Here is a 13,051-nt window from a genome sequence, read left to right on the forward strand (position 1 = left end):
CCTTCTTCTTTTGTCAGCTTTTCTTCCCCCTCCCCCCCCCCACCTTTGGGTTTTTTACTTGAGCAAGATTCTTCTGCTGTGACATAGTCCCCCTCTGATCATCTCTCCTTAACAAGTTTTTCTTACCTCTTGAGTCCCATTTGAATGCTGTGGGCCATATCTATGATTTAGAGCAATTTTCTGAGAACTTTCAAAGCTGGACAATAAGTGTAACAGGGCATGGGTCTTGTTTTGTGGTGAAACTGTGATTTTGAAATTGTTACATTTGTGTCAGTATATTGTTTATTGAGCTGTTATATTTTGCTTTTCAGCAGAACTAGCTGAGAAATGGTGCAGCCATGCTTTCAAAGTTAGCTTTGTTGGTATTTGCTTGTGGGTCTAGGCATGCCCCAATGCATGAGGGGCTTTTGGAAGGCTTTTTAGGTTTTGGAGTCTTCAGACCCTGTTTTTAATACCTGTAGTACTGTGAAGTAGTCTTGTCTACTTCACAGGAACTTTTCTGATCTCCACATGCTAGACTTGTGAAGAAGCTGTTCTCAGGTGCTCCTGTTTAAAGGGATGTAAATATTTAAAGAGTATCGATTGTCTCTGCTCTGGAAGAAATCTGATCCATTTCTGACATTGAACGATGGCAGTTTCATACAAAGACATCCCTGGATACAGCAATTTAATAAGATCAGGAGGAGTTCTCAGTTCCTACCTAGTCAATTATCTAGACCATCATAAGAGCAAATGTTTGTTAGGGGCAGTTCCTCTCCTTTTTTCTGTTTCCATTTTTATTTATCTATAATAACTTTTTCCAAAGTCCCCATTTTCTTATCATCTTCAATTATTTAGTTCTCTGATTAATTAAAGTTAGTTTGGTTTTAAGCTAGTTGTAGTTTAAAATGTGAAAGGAATATTGTTGTAAAAACACTTAAAACTTTGAGAAACAAGGTGTAGCAAACTTATGGCAATTCAAAGTATTACTACTCACAGTTAATCTGCTCATAGAGCCAAGTTTGCAGTAGGAAACATGTCTACATGTCAGCTACTCTGATTGAGACCAGTTGTTTTCAGCTTAAGCTGCTGATAAAAATTGGAGCTATGATGACTTGAGCCTTTGAGGTGAAGGCGCTGAGGTGATGGTGCACATTATTTCTGTAAGGCTGTGATAACCTTTGGAAGAGATTGGCATCCTAACAGGGAGGTAATGGCTTTGAACTAGCACAGTAGAATTGACTGAAACTTGCCTGCGAAAGGCCTTTATCAGAACGTTTTTATTCTACTGTTCTTTGCAGTAGGATTTCTGTAGCTGAAATAACTAAGGTGTCTTAAAGTCTGTTTCTTTGTGTATTTGACTGCGTGACTTGTGTAAGCTTTCCTGTTTTATATGTACGAGTGTATACAAAGTCATAAGAATACGCACAGTCATTTCCTACTGTTCTGTGGAGCAACATTAGAACATAGAATATTCTATTTTCTTCTTCCTCTTGCTAGAAGAGCAGAAAGCAAGGTTGTAAAATGATGGAAGTGCTGCTTTTTAATTTAGTGACAATTACTAGATTTTAAGTTGTCGTTCCTCAGACCACTCACTAGGAAGCTCAGGTTGCTTGTTATGGCATCTTTTTTTCTAGAAGAAACTGACAGTAAATGAATATGCTTAGCAAGTAGGGCATTCTTTGTTCGCTTTCAATGTCCTGTCCAGATCTTTACCTAAATTGAAAGATTCCTTATAAATGCCTCCTCCCTCATCCTTTGCTTCCTGTTGGGTTCTTAGGCCTTATCTGCACTTGAAATTAGCCCTTGTTTTCAGTCTGTAGACTAAAAACTGCAGAGCTGTAGGATGTTTTAGCTAGGCAAGCACTAGAATATCATAGCTTGATATGTCTTACTGCTATAACTGGCAGATTTCCTTATATACAATGGTCTTGCATTGTTATTTTGTATGGTGGTATTGCTGCCCAGAAATGTAAAATGAGGACTAGGTTCTGCTGTAAGTGAAGTGTGAGAGGACGGAAAAGGGAAAAGCACAGTGAGACTATCATGAAGCCGATTGAGCCGACAGACGTTGAATAGATAGGCTGCTGCTAAGGAAATGATTTGTCTTGATCACGCATAGGGGCTAACTATGTGTTTTATTTTTGTTTTTTTCTTCTTCGTCTTTTTCTTCTTCTTGTTAGCAGTGGCAAGTCAACATCTGAGCTTCTGCAGTCTCTCCACCTGTCTCCCTGGGTTGTCCCGGCCTGTCCACACTTGTTTCTGTAGCTTTTGTGGCTCTGGATGGCTAGTGAAGAGGGATGTTCAGTCTAATGGCCAATTGCTGCAACTGGTTAAAACGGTGGCAGGAACCTGTCAGGTAAGCACATGGAAGTATTTTACATTTCTGTGCTGACCTTCTTCTGAAACTGTATTTCATGTCCTCTCATCCATGTGTTCTTGTCTTGAATGCTAGAAAAGGTTACGTTTTGCAGAATGTGCTGTTGTTCAAATAAGTATATTGGATTAAATAGCTTTTTGACACCGTTAATATATTATAGGTCATTGCGAGTTCATTAAATGCTCATGGCTGTTCTGGCTGTAGCTTGCTGTTAAAGTGCAATTTACTATGATCCTGCTGTTCATTCTCAGGCTCTTTTTTTCTGAGCTTTTTGGCTCTTCTGAAAGAAGTTGCATGAATTGTACTTCATGTACGATGCTATTATAGTTTTAAGACTGGAGATAACCATGTTTTTTAGTATTCCTTCACTTAAAGGAGCTTGAGTGAACATAAAGTTGAGCAGATTCCTTTGACTCCTTGCGAATTGGAGGAATGACTGAAATACAGATATCTTATTGCTTTGCTCATAATCCTATCCTATCCTACAAATTCTAGCCTGTACACCAATTTGAGGAACTACCATATATTACAATGGCAGTGCCATATGTTACTGATGGTGCAACACCATCAGTTGTGCATTCGCAGCCTGTATTGGTCCTGCTTGAAACAAAGGCGTCATGAGAGTTTCTGCCACTTAGCTTGTAGTGGCTTATGCTGTCTACACAAGTGTTGTATATTGTATAGCGTTGTTCAGCTGCAATGGTTGAGATAGGAATACAGTCCTAGTATAGGCAAGATCAAAGATCTGTCTGTTTGATTCAGAGAGAGGAAAAAATACAGGAGAAGGGAAAGAAAATTAAAGAAAATTATTAAAGGGATCACAACCATACCAAAAAAAGGATAAAATATACAATAGCATAAAATTAAATTTCAGTAGGTGAATACACGTTAAAAGCAAAATCTTGCTGTGCTATGAGATTCACATGAGAATGAGACTTCTTATTTCATTCATTTTTCTTCTGTTCTGTCTAATAAGATGGTTTGACATACCGAATACCAGATACGCAAGCGTTAACAATGCCTGGTACTTGGTATGTGAAAACCTATTCATTCTGCTACTTTATGGTAAATTTACTATGCATGTATTCAAAAACTTAATAAAATAAGTGATGTTTAGCTAGAGGAAAAAAATTGGAATAAATATATGTATTTTTTCCTTTTGGAGGAAGGTGACCCTAATCATGGTGGGTCTTGATAATGCTGGCAAAACTGCTACAGTTCGAGGAATTCAAGGAGGTAAGCAATAAATTTTTATCACCTAATGCGACCATTTAAGGAGAGAGTAGAATTACTCAGTTTCCACCATTTTCATCTAATCTCTTAATTTATCTCTTGCTCCCATATTGTTGCAAGAAAATTTTTGAGAAGGTATTCTGCTCTAAGAGTCTAGTAGCAAAAGTGAGCGCATCACAGGCTCCGTTGTGTGATGACTTGCAGATGAGTGTAAAACTAAGGGGTCTGACTGTGAAAACATAAGGATCCTAGTGCTGGGATCCTGATTCTTGATATCTGGCAGGTCATGCTAGGGAGATTTAAAAAATAGGTGCCCCTGGTAGTACGCTTTATGTACAGGAGAAGCAGCAGAATAATCTCTGTGTTTGCTCATTGGCCTCTGCAGTTAACATCATGTTGAACTAACGTAGGCTGAAATCAAGGGTAGTTTAACCCACCAGCAGCATTTGAACGAAGCTGTTACCACTCTTTTGCATGTTTTCCAAGAGTGATAGCCAATGCATAGGGGCAAGGTGGATGGTGTGGTGGGAGCTGCCTCCTAAGTCATTCTGGTATGCACCATTAGAGCCCTTAGTCCACTGCGACAGAAAAGGTTAGGAGGCGGAGGGGTGTCTAGTGATCTTGCAAACTTGAAGAGAAAGCGTTCAGAATGTCTTAGTGCCTGTGTGCCTTGAATTCACCATTGTATTGTTGAGTGCGCAGTACTCTCATTTGTAGCAAAATGTGCTCTCGGTAAGAGGTTCATTTTTGGATTGCATTGGCATCATAGCATGTTTTTAGACTGGAGAAAATTTTTTTTCAATAGTTCAGTAAATAGCTGAAGGAACATTCTAACATTTTAACTACAGAAAGCAATTGATGGAGAAGGAAGGCTTTTAAGTGAGAGAAGATGTAGGAAAAAAAACTCTGTAAGCTGTAGATGACATTATAATCCATAATTAGTTTGAAGTAATGCAGTGATACAAAGTATTTCTTCCAGTCAATGAAGTATTTCACTTCTTAGCATAAAAAAGAGAAATCAATGGACCTGATTTTTGTGCAGAAATTGCTTTTAAGTGACCATCCAGTAATGTACATGTGTCAAGAAGCTATATATAGAATCAATGTTGTAAGTATGTATAATTAGGAAAAGATCCCACAGAAGGAAATTTCATATGTGTGCACATAATGTAAAGCATGGTTCTAATGAATTATATTTTATAATCATTGCTTATAACCGGAGAAGCACCAGCAGTTTTCTGTATGCTTTCTTCAGCAAGGAACTGCTTGAGCTTGGAGGGTATTTTGCCTTGTCTCTCTCTAGTGACACATGCAAGCAGCACATAATTTGATTGACATACATTTAGTGCTTATAAAAACAAATATTCACTATGTTTTTTTTTTTTCTTTATGAGATTGCAGGAAGTCTTTCTAAATAAATTCTGTATTGTGAAACAGCAAGAGAATACTAGGAAGTGTTTTGACAGGTTTAAAGACTGACAGTCCACCTTGACTTTCTGTTTATGCTTGTTATGTAAGTTCACTGTCTTACAAAAGTATGAATAAAGTTACGAATATTCTCCCATTTGTATTCCAGAATATTTTCCTTGAAAACATGAGTACTTTAATATGTAGTTTTTCACTGTGTTTCAAGATGGATTTTATTGATTTTTATCATCTGTAAATGACAGTGTTTTTTTCTCAAAGTTTGCTAGAAGGACATTCTTTTGGAAAAATGGGACAAAGATGCATATGATATTTCTAATGGGAAATTCCAGGAAAAAATGATTCTGACTTCTGTGACTGTTTCCCATGGCTCTGTACCATAGCTTGAGTAGTGCTCGCTCTACAAAGCAAATTTTTTTCGTTTTTTCCTGGGTTGATAAAAGCTATATACTTAGCTGTGTAACAGCCGTACAGCCTATGGGAGGAGAGTGCAGTTACGATTAGTGGATTTTAGCAGAAAACCATTCCAGATGTATTTTGGTTCTTAGGTCTCTTGAAACCTGGGCAGATCAGTATAGTCGCCAAAGTCTCATTTGCCAAAATAGATCTGCACCTACTACAGCAAGCTGTGCTTTTACAATGAAGGCTGTTCATTATTTTTGGAAACCTAACAGTATAATAGGACCAAATGTTTCAACAGTATCACCTTAAATTCACTATCTTCAGTAACTGTTCCTTTGGCCCTTAACAAACCATCATATTCTCATTGTTCTCTCTTGTGCGAGCACATATGTATGGCTCACAGCGCAAAAAGATTCTTCAAAATGAAGTCTGCTTAGTTTTGAAGCTGGAATCCCCATTCTCTTGCTGGAGTCATGGCTTATATTGTTCTGGACAAGTAGTCTGTTCTGAATCTCCATCTCTGGTGGAACAAGGATTTCCCCCAAAAGTGTGGCAGTGGCTTGCTGTTGGTGATTTAGCTTCCATATTGCTTTTCAGGTTGCTCTGTGCTTGTGACCACACTTCAGTTCTTGTTCTCTACAAGCTGAATTCTATGTCTGGTTCTCTGACCTTGTACTGCCAAGCTCCGTGAAACAGTTGCAGAAATCCAATTAACTCAGCCCTGTAGAGACAACTCAGTAGTATGAGGCAGATGCAGGGCTTTTTTTGCCAGATGGAGAGGGAGACAGCAAGCAAAAGTGTTAATATACAGCTGTAGCAAAAAGCATTTTGCAAAATACAGCTGCAGCAAAAAAGCATTTTGTATGGCAAACTCAAAAAAAAAAAAAAAAAAAAGTAAAACCCCAGACCCTAAATTAAGGGAATGAAGTGGTTTACGCCTCATAAGAGTGTGATTTCAGACACTTCAAACGCTGATCAGGCATTCACTTCATCTCAGCCCTTGCTTTGAACATTTAAAGCAGTTTTGGCAATTATGAGTACTAAATGTAAGGATTTCTCTTTTTTGTTGGGGGGTGGGGGAGTGAAGAACAATTTTGGCAGAACGTGAGGCACCCCAGATCGTAATGCATTGTGTTTTGTTTGTATTGTTTCTCAAACTTACATTAATATCACACCAATGTGTTTTTTGTTCCAGCTGTGTTTTTAATGTTTAAAGCCATAATTGATGTGAATTGCAGTTTTTTTAATTCTTTTTTTCTTTTCCTGGTGCTCCTACTTAACTGAATGGAAAATAACAAATATTATTTGTGGAGAGGGAAAATGTTAATGTAAAATATGTGCTGAGCAATATGTCATCACTTAAGGGGGAGTTACCCCTTGCCTTTGCAACATAGATTTTGCTACACAAATCACAATGTAAAATCCTCTTTAAGTCCCCAAGGAAACTTTTTACTGAAGGTTTTCTTGTTTGAACTCTGACAGAGTCTCCTGAAGACGTAGCTCCGACGGTTGGGTTTTCAAAGATTGACCTTAAACAGGGACGATTTGAAGTCACCATCTTTGATTTAGGAGGTGGAAAACGAATTCGAAACATCTGGAGGAATTACTACGCAGAATCCTTTGGTGTGATATTTGTTGTGGATTCCAGTGACGTAGCGAGAATGGAAGAAACAAAGCAAGCCATGATAGAAGTTTTAAACAGCCCTAAGATATCGGGGAAACCCATGTTAGTGTAAGTAATGTTAGTAAATGTCCTAATAATCTGAAATTTAGTCAATTTTGCGTTTCAATAATCATACTGAATAAGGATTTATGTATAGTATAAATAAGTATACAATACTTTGATAGCATGGTAGTTTTAGCACTAAATAATATTATATTTTGTGTTTTACTGTATTTATGAAATATTTATTTTCTTTAATCTTAATATGATGTTAGCCAACAAAATCTTTTCTTTCCTTCTTCCCTTTTCCTTTCCCTCTTTAGTTGCATGTGGTGATATACTAATTCATTCTCTATCTGACATTAGATCTTCTTATTTAGCCCTTTTCAGAGATGTGTCAGTAGCAGTGGAAAAATAATAAGAAAGTTTTTTATAAATCTTAAGATTTTAATGTTCCTTCAAACAGGATGCTAGATGAGAGACTGTGCAAGTTTGACGTGACAGCTTTGTGTAAAAAATGTTCTTACTATTTAGGCCTACATTAATTCCATAAACTGTAATAACTGTTATATTCTGCAATACTAGTTAAACTCTTGGCAATGTAAAACATCTTGTTCACCCAGCACATGGTGGTGCTACTGATACACGATCAGCGAAATCCCATTAAAGAAAGCTTACTTTAATAGTAATAATTTAATAATTCGCTTTTGCTTCAGTGCATGTGTTTAATTAAAAAAAAAAGTGTAAGGTTTCAGAAGATATGATTTTTTTTCCCACAAAACAGTTATAAATTCATAAATTTCTATGCTTAAAACCTAGTTTTTGGAAAATATCATAAATTGCAGCATATTTTTTTAAATCCAGCTATGAACAAATCATCGAGAACAAATTTCCTTTTAAAGCTACAAAATAAAATCTAAAAGTAGCAAATGGTTTGTCAGAGCGATCTCTTTGTGTGGTGGGCATAAGATATTCCTGATTCAGTAATTATACAATGTTTCAGTAATACTATTAAGAATCTCTGCTTATAGTTGGGAGGAGAGCTCTCTTAAGGAGTAACGAGGATGCTCTGGTGGTTTGAGGTTGGAGAGTGAAATTGCCTAATCTGCTTTGATCAAATGGAGTGTAGTTCAGAAAGCTAATGTTGAAAAATAGATTAGATTTTAACTTCCATTGCTGTTTGAATGTTAGTGACATAAGGGAGGCAATACAACTATGTTACTGCAGGTAGTTTAACTTAAATCTGTTCTTCTGAAAATGAAATTGTGACAGTTGACAACTCTGCAGTGTTTCTAAATAATTTTTTTCGTAAAAAACTGTATGTCTTAATGCTGTAAGAGTGCTTCTGTGGGTGGTTGGTTGTACTTGCACAGAGGCTGCTCGCTTCCCTGGGACTTAATCCTGCTTTTCAGTCCATGCCAGTATCTGCTCAGAAGGCAGAGTGTATTAACCGAATCTAATAGTGACTAAATTAGGTTCATTGAGGTTATTGCCTTCAAATTTATTGAGCCTCAAGCCCTCAACAGAATTTGTTCTTCTAGTGTCCCACTTCTGCAAAGCAATTCAGTAGTTCATAGTCTCATGCTCCCTACATGAGTCTGCATCTCAGGTTATGTATTCTTTAGTGAGATTGTCTTTGTTTCCTGTTTGATGTCTGTGTTCATTGTGTAGCTGCTGCACCCCTGGTCCCTTCAGATTTCATAAATCCTAGAACTTGCTCCAGTGTTTGAAGGATATTTTATACTGTGCAGCCTGCAAGTTGTGAAACTAGAGGGCTTGGTCAATAAGCAGTAGTATTTGTGGTATGGAAATACAGTGCTTAGCAAATGAGATGAAACTGGTCCCATGCACCTTGCATTGCCTGAAGATGACTTCGGGGGATGGACATCCATGTCACTCATACTCACCAAATAAGAGTCCCATCGCGTGCATGTGTGTGTATATGTATATGTGGGGGGAAAATATATATAAAAATTTTTCCTTAATGGATCTCTAAAAATGAAAAAGTATTAAGAGTAGAACAAAGGAAACGGCAGATTTCCAAAACTGTTGTGAAAGTTCTCCTTTTCTAGTATTTCCCTCTTCTAAGGAGGTTCAGCTTTTTTGTTGCTGTTGTTTATTATTTGCGTATACCTGACAGAAGAAACATTACTTTGTTTGAAAAATATCATTTAATGAGAAATAGCGAGCATAAAAATAAAATAATGAAATAAGTAGTGAGCATAAATAATAATGTCCAAAACTTGGTGTCCATGTAGCAAAAAATTGCCTCAATTCTTGCTAAACTTCTAATTTAGTACATTTAGGGTTTGTGCATGCACGTAGAAAGGCCAGTTTGTGCATGCATGTAGGAAGGCTGGTGTTTGTTACAAACAATGCAGTCATCTCTCAATACTTTAAATCCAGAAAAGTTGTAGTAAGGTTTATGTAAGTCACTTCTTTAATATTTACCATATTAAAAACTAATAAAGGGAACTAAGTCATAGCTCCCCCCTGTTCATTTCTTTGGAGAGGTTGTGCGCTAAAGAATGATGAAGGCTGTACTGGTGACTTGACCAGAAATGAAACAAACAAATGTTCATGTTTCTTTTTAAGGATAGGTGGAGATAACGTACTGAAATTTCAATAGTCAGCTCTGAATTTTAGTCTAGTGTTATTTATCCTAACTTGTGCTATGTGTAGTATCTTGTACAATGAAGGGTATGCAAGTATACTCTAAAAATGGATGAAAGACTTTCTGGATTTCAAAGGCAACAACAGAACTGCTGTATATGCAGCTTTAGATGTACCTAACACCTTCCTGTCCTTTACCCTGCTGGTCTTTTCTTAAACCTCTGGTGGATACACAGCAAGAAGATAGTTTCCTTTTTTTTCCCATTTTCTTTTGTATTTCTGGGCTTTCATCTATTTGGAAAAAACTAATTTTGCCAGTTGGATCAGGAGAAATCAAAGCTTTACGGCTGGTAGCTAAGATATAACCTTAAAATATACCACTGCTCAGTAGATAGACAAACAATATCTTAAGTCCTCCCTCTACTTCCTTTTTTTTGTTCTTTTCCCTATTACATTTAACTCATGTACTCATAGAAGAAACAGTCCAACTATCAGGTTATCAATACTGTGTTTGTGGCTCTGCTCTGTAATATTCTACATTTTCTTTATACCAGCTAATAAAGGTTGCATCAGAAAAGAATGATGGAGTGGTAGCATTCGTAAGGAGGCAAGAATTTGTCTCCGGACCAGAATTCTAATCTTTCAGAAATCTCCTCTGTGTTTTTAATATAGGTAGTTTTCTCCCTAATCTATGTTCGTGGACTATCTCAGCAGATGGATGTAAAAGCAAAACTGGAAATAGAAATTCTAGGCTATATCAGGTAAATAAAGGCCTACTAGAGCTTTTTTCCTGTTTCACTTGTAGAGTTGCTGATGTTTTGAAAATTAGGAATTGAATTCAGGAGAATGCTGTTGTTGAATGTTTTTAGAAAATTAATTATTAAATAATGATTCTAAAAGGGAATGAAATACAATTTATGTTATTCTGTACTAATGAATAAACACATTCCCATATATACTCATCTATTCTTGCATACTCTGTACTCTCTCACTTGTTCCTGAAGTCTTCTCCTCCTCCTCCTTTCTTCCTCTATTCAGCATGATTTCTCTGGCTGGGTAAGTGGTAGCACATGCTGTGTGTGGTTGCAGTGCAACACCCAAGCTAATTACTCAGCTGTCTGTTGCCTTTCAGAACAGGTTAGGTGAGGGAATTAAACCTAGTTTTGGTCTTTCACTTCTATCCGTATCAATTTGATATAGCTCAGTAGTGTGGTTATCGTAGGAGCTAACTGTCCTTGCAAAAAAGGTGTAAAAATGTAGTTGAAAATTCCTTTTTTCTACTCGGGTAAGCAAATTTTGATATAACGCATCAGGCAAATTATATGTTGAATCATAAGGTTCCTTTATCTAAATACATATTTTTTAATTTTTCAAGATTAAAGAAAGAAAAACATATTCTAATTTAGATACTTGGATGAGGGTTTTTCATATAAAAAGATCTTGTTGTTTATAACTGTGGGGTATGGTTCATGAAAGTAAATAAATTTCTGCTAGTAGCATTTAAATTAAACTGCTCTGCAGCTTTTCTTAAGCTGCTGCAATGTGATGACAGGTTTGTCCACTGCTTTATATATATTCAGTCGCTTTCAATATGTTCTCATTTGCTGCTACCAAGATATAGAGTTATTTAAAACAAAACAAAACCAACCAAAAAAACCCCCAACAACGGGAACAAAAAGTAACTTCAGCTGTGATGCAGTTAACAGTCACCAAGAAAGCCTGGGAGTCTTTGGCGTGAAGTCCTTATCTAAAGTACGTTAACGGGGTTTTTTTTCCTCCCATTTTCGAAAATCATCTCCAAAAAAACAGCTATGAAACAGCAGAGTAATTATGTGGTAATTTAATTTAATCCCCCCTCCTTTTTTGTGTGTGTTCTTTTGGGGCAGGTGTTGTTGTTCCTTGGGTGCTGGCACCACAATGAGCTGTACTACGTGTGTGCTTGCTGACTTGCCCTTCTTGGAGGGCCGCGGCTGGGTATCTCCCTCTTCCCAACGTGTGTATATGTAACTGTGTAGTTTGGTCGGATAGTATGAATGGAGACCGTACCACCTTTGGCCCCTACTAATCAGGAGTAGTCTCTAACACTTTCTCAGCAGGTCTTGCACACTACACGCCTGTGTCCCAAAACTTTAAGTATGTGCCCTCCCTATGAAAAAGGCTTTCATGAGATATATTGCGCCTCTGATTATTGTGGGCACTTTGAATTAAAAAATTATCTATATTTTATATACATATATATATAAGTCCCAAGGCCAGAGGGATGTCACACGTGGCCCACAGAAGACTGAGAATAAGTGCAGTGTAGTGTGGATGTGAGGAGTCCTCTCCAGAAGTTGTTAACCCTGAGCAGTGTAGACAGAAGCCAGTCTACCTTGCTTGATCATGGTGCCAGGGCTTGCCCTCTGGCATTGCCCACAAAGACAGTGGGCTTGTAATTTATCACCTAGGTGAGCAACTAAGTTAATATGCATATTTGGAAGTGGAGTGGGGGAGAGGTGGGAGAATAATTTTGGAGATGTTGTCTAGCTAGGATTGTGAGGTGTGCAGTGAAACAGTTGTAATCATTAAGTATAGAGGACTGTGCAATTGGATCCAAAGTTCTTTCATGAAATATGTGGAAATTATCTCCCTGGGAATACTTTAAAATCTTTGAGATTTAAGAGTGGGGCCACTTGAAAAATTTATGCATTTTATTATGGAAAAAAGTGGGGGAGGGGACCCTTTTTTTAATGCTTGCTCTTCTCCTGAGTGTTTTGTTTCTACTTTTTTCTTGAGAAACAGAACATTTCCCCAGAATAAATATATTCTTTTTTTAATCTGTCAAAACAAACAACGATCTTTTCAGTAAAGTACTGTGTATAAGTGGCAATTTATGTCACTTAATTTCTCCTTAGACAGCTGTTGTTTTTTGTCAGCTGTGAGTAGTGCTAGCATTTGCATTCTTCATGATTTTGCTACCAAGATATCGCCATAAATTACCATGGGTAGAGTGGTCTGGCTTCACCATGAAGAACAGGACCCATTACTAAAGAATTTGAGATGCAGTCTTCGTTACTGAGTTGGGGTTGGGGTCACTGGCTCTCTCTTCCTTTTGCTGTCTCTTCTCCCATCCCTATCAACTGTGTTATAAAATGACCTAATCCCATAGTGTGCCTGTGTATGTGGCAAGTCTGCTTTTTACTGGGGAGAAAAAGAAGCACTGCTGGCAGAAGAAAAGTAAAGGACAAGACACCTCTTGCTTCTCATCCTCCCCGATGAAGGAATGGATTGGGAGTAGTGAGCTTGAGCACTATTCAGAGAGAAGTGGAGCAGAAAAGGAATAAGACTGGACTGTGCAGTGTGGGCACAAGATTAGT

General features: G+C 37.4%; 1 protein-coding gene across 9 annotated transcripts in view; it reads left to right on the forward strand.

Moving 5' to 3' along the window:
• ARL13B (ARF like GTPase 13B) overlaps positions 1–13,051 on the forward strand; it is a 53,706-nt gene that overhangs the window by 2,442 nt on the left and 38,213 nt on the right. For 5 of the 9 annotated variants that reach the window (XM_009675041.2, XM_068909080.1, XM_068909097.1 and 2 more), the window contains exons 2-4: positions 2,163–2,338; positions 3,525–3,595; positions 6,902–7,151. In XM_009675041.2, the coding sequence (XP_009673336.2) occupies positions 2,280–2,338; positions 3,525–3,595; positions 6,902–7,151 (380 nt within the window). In that variant the 5' untranslated portion in view covers positions 2,163–2,279. The remainder of the gene's footprint in view (positions 1–2,162; positions 2,339–3,524; positions 3,596–6,901; positions 7,152–13,051) is intronic. The other 4 variants (XM_068909138.1, XM_068909121.1, XM_068909129.1 and 1 more) reach the window with 3 other exon arrangements.

This window comes from Struthio camelus, chromosome 1 (assembly GCF_040807025.1).
Source record: "Struthio camelus isolate bStrCam1 chromosome 1, bStrCam1.hap1, whole genome shotgun sequence".
NCBI lineage: Eukaryota > Metazoa > Chordata > Aves > Struthioniformes > Struthionidae > Struthio > Struthio camelus.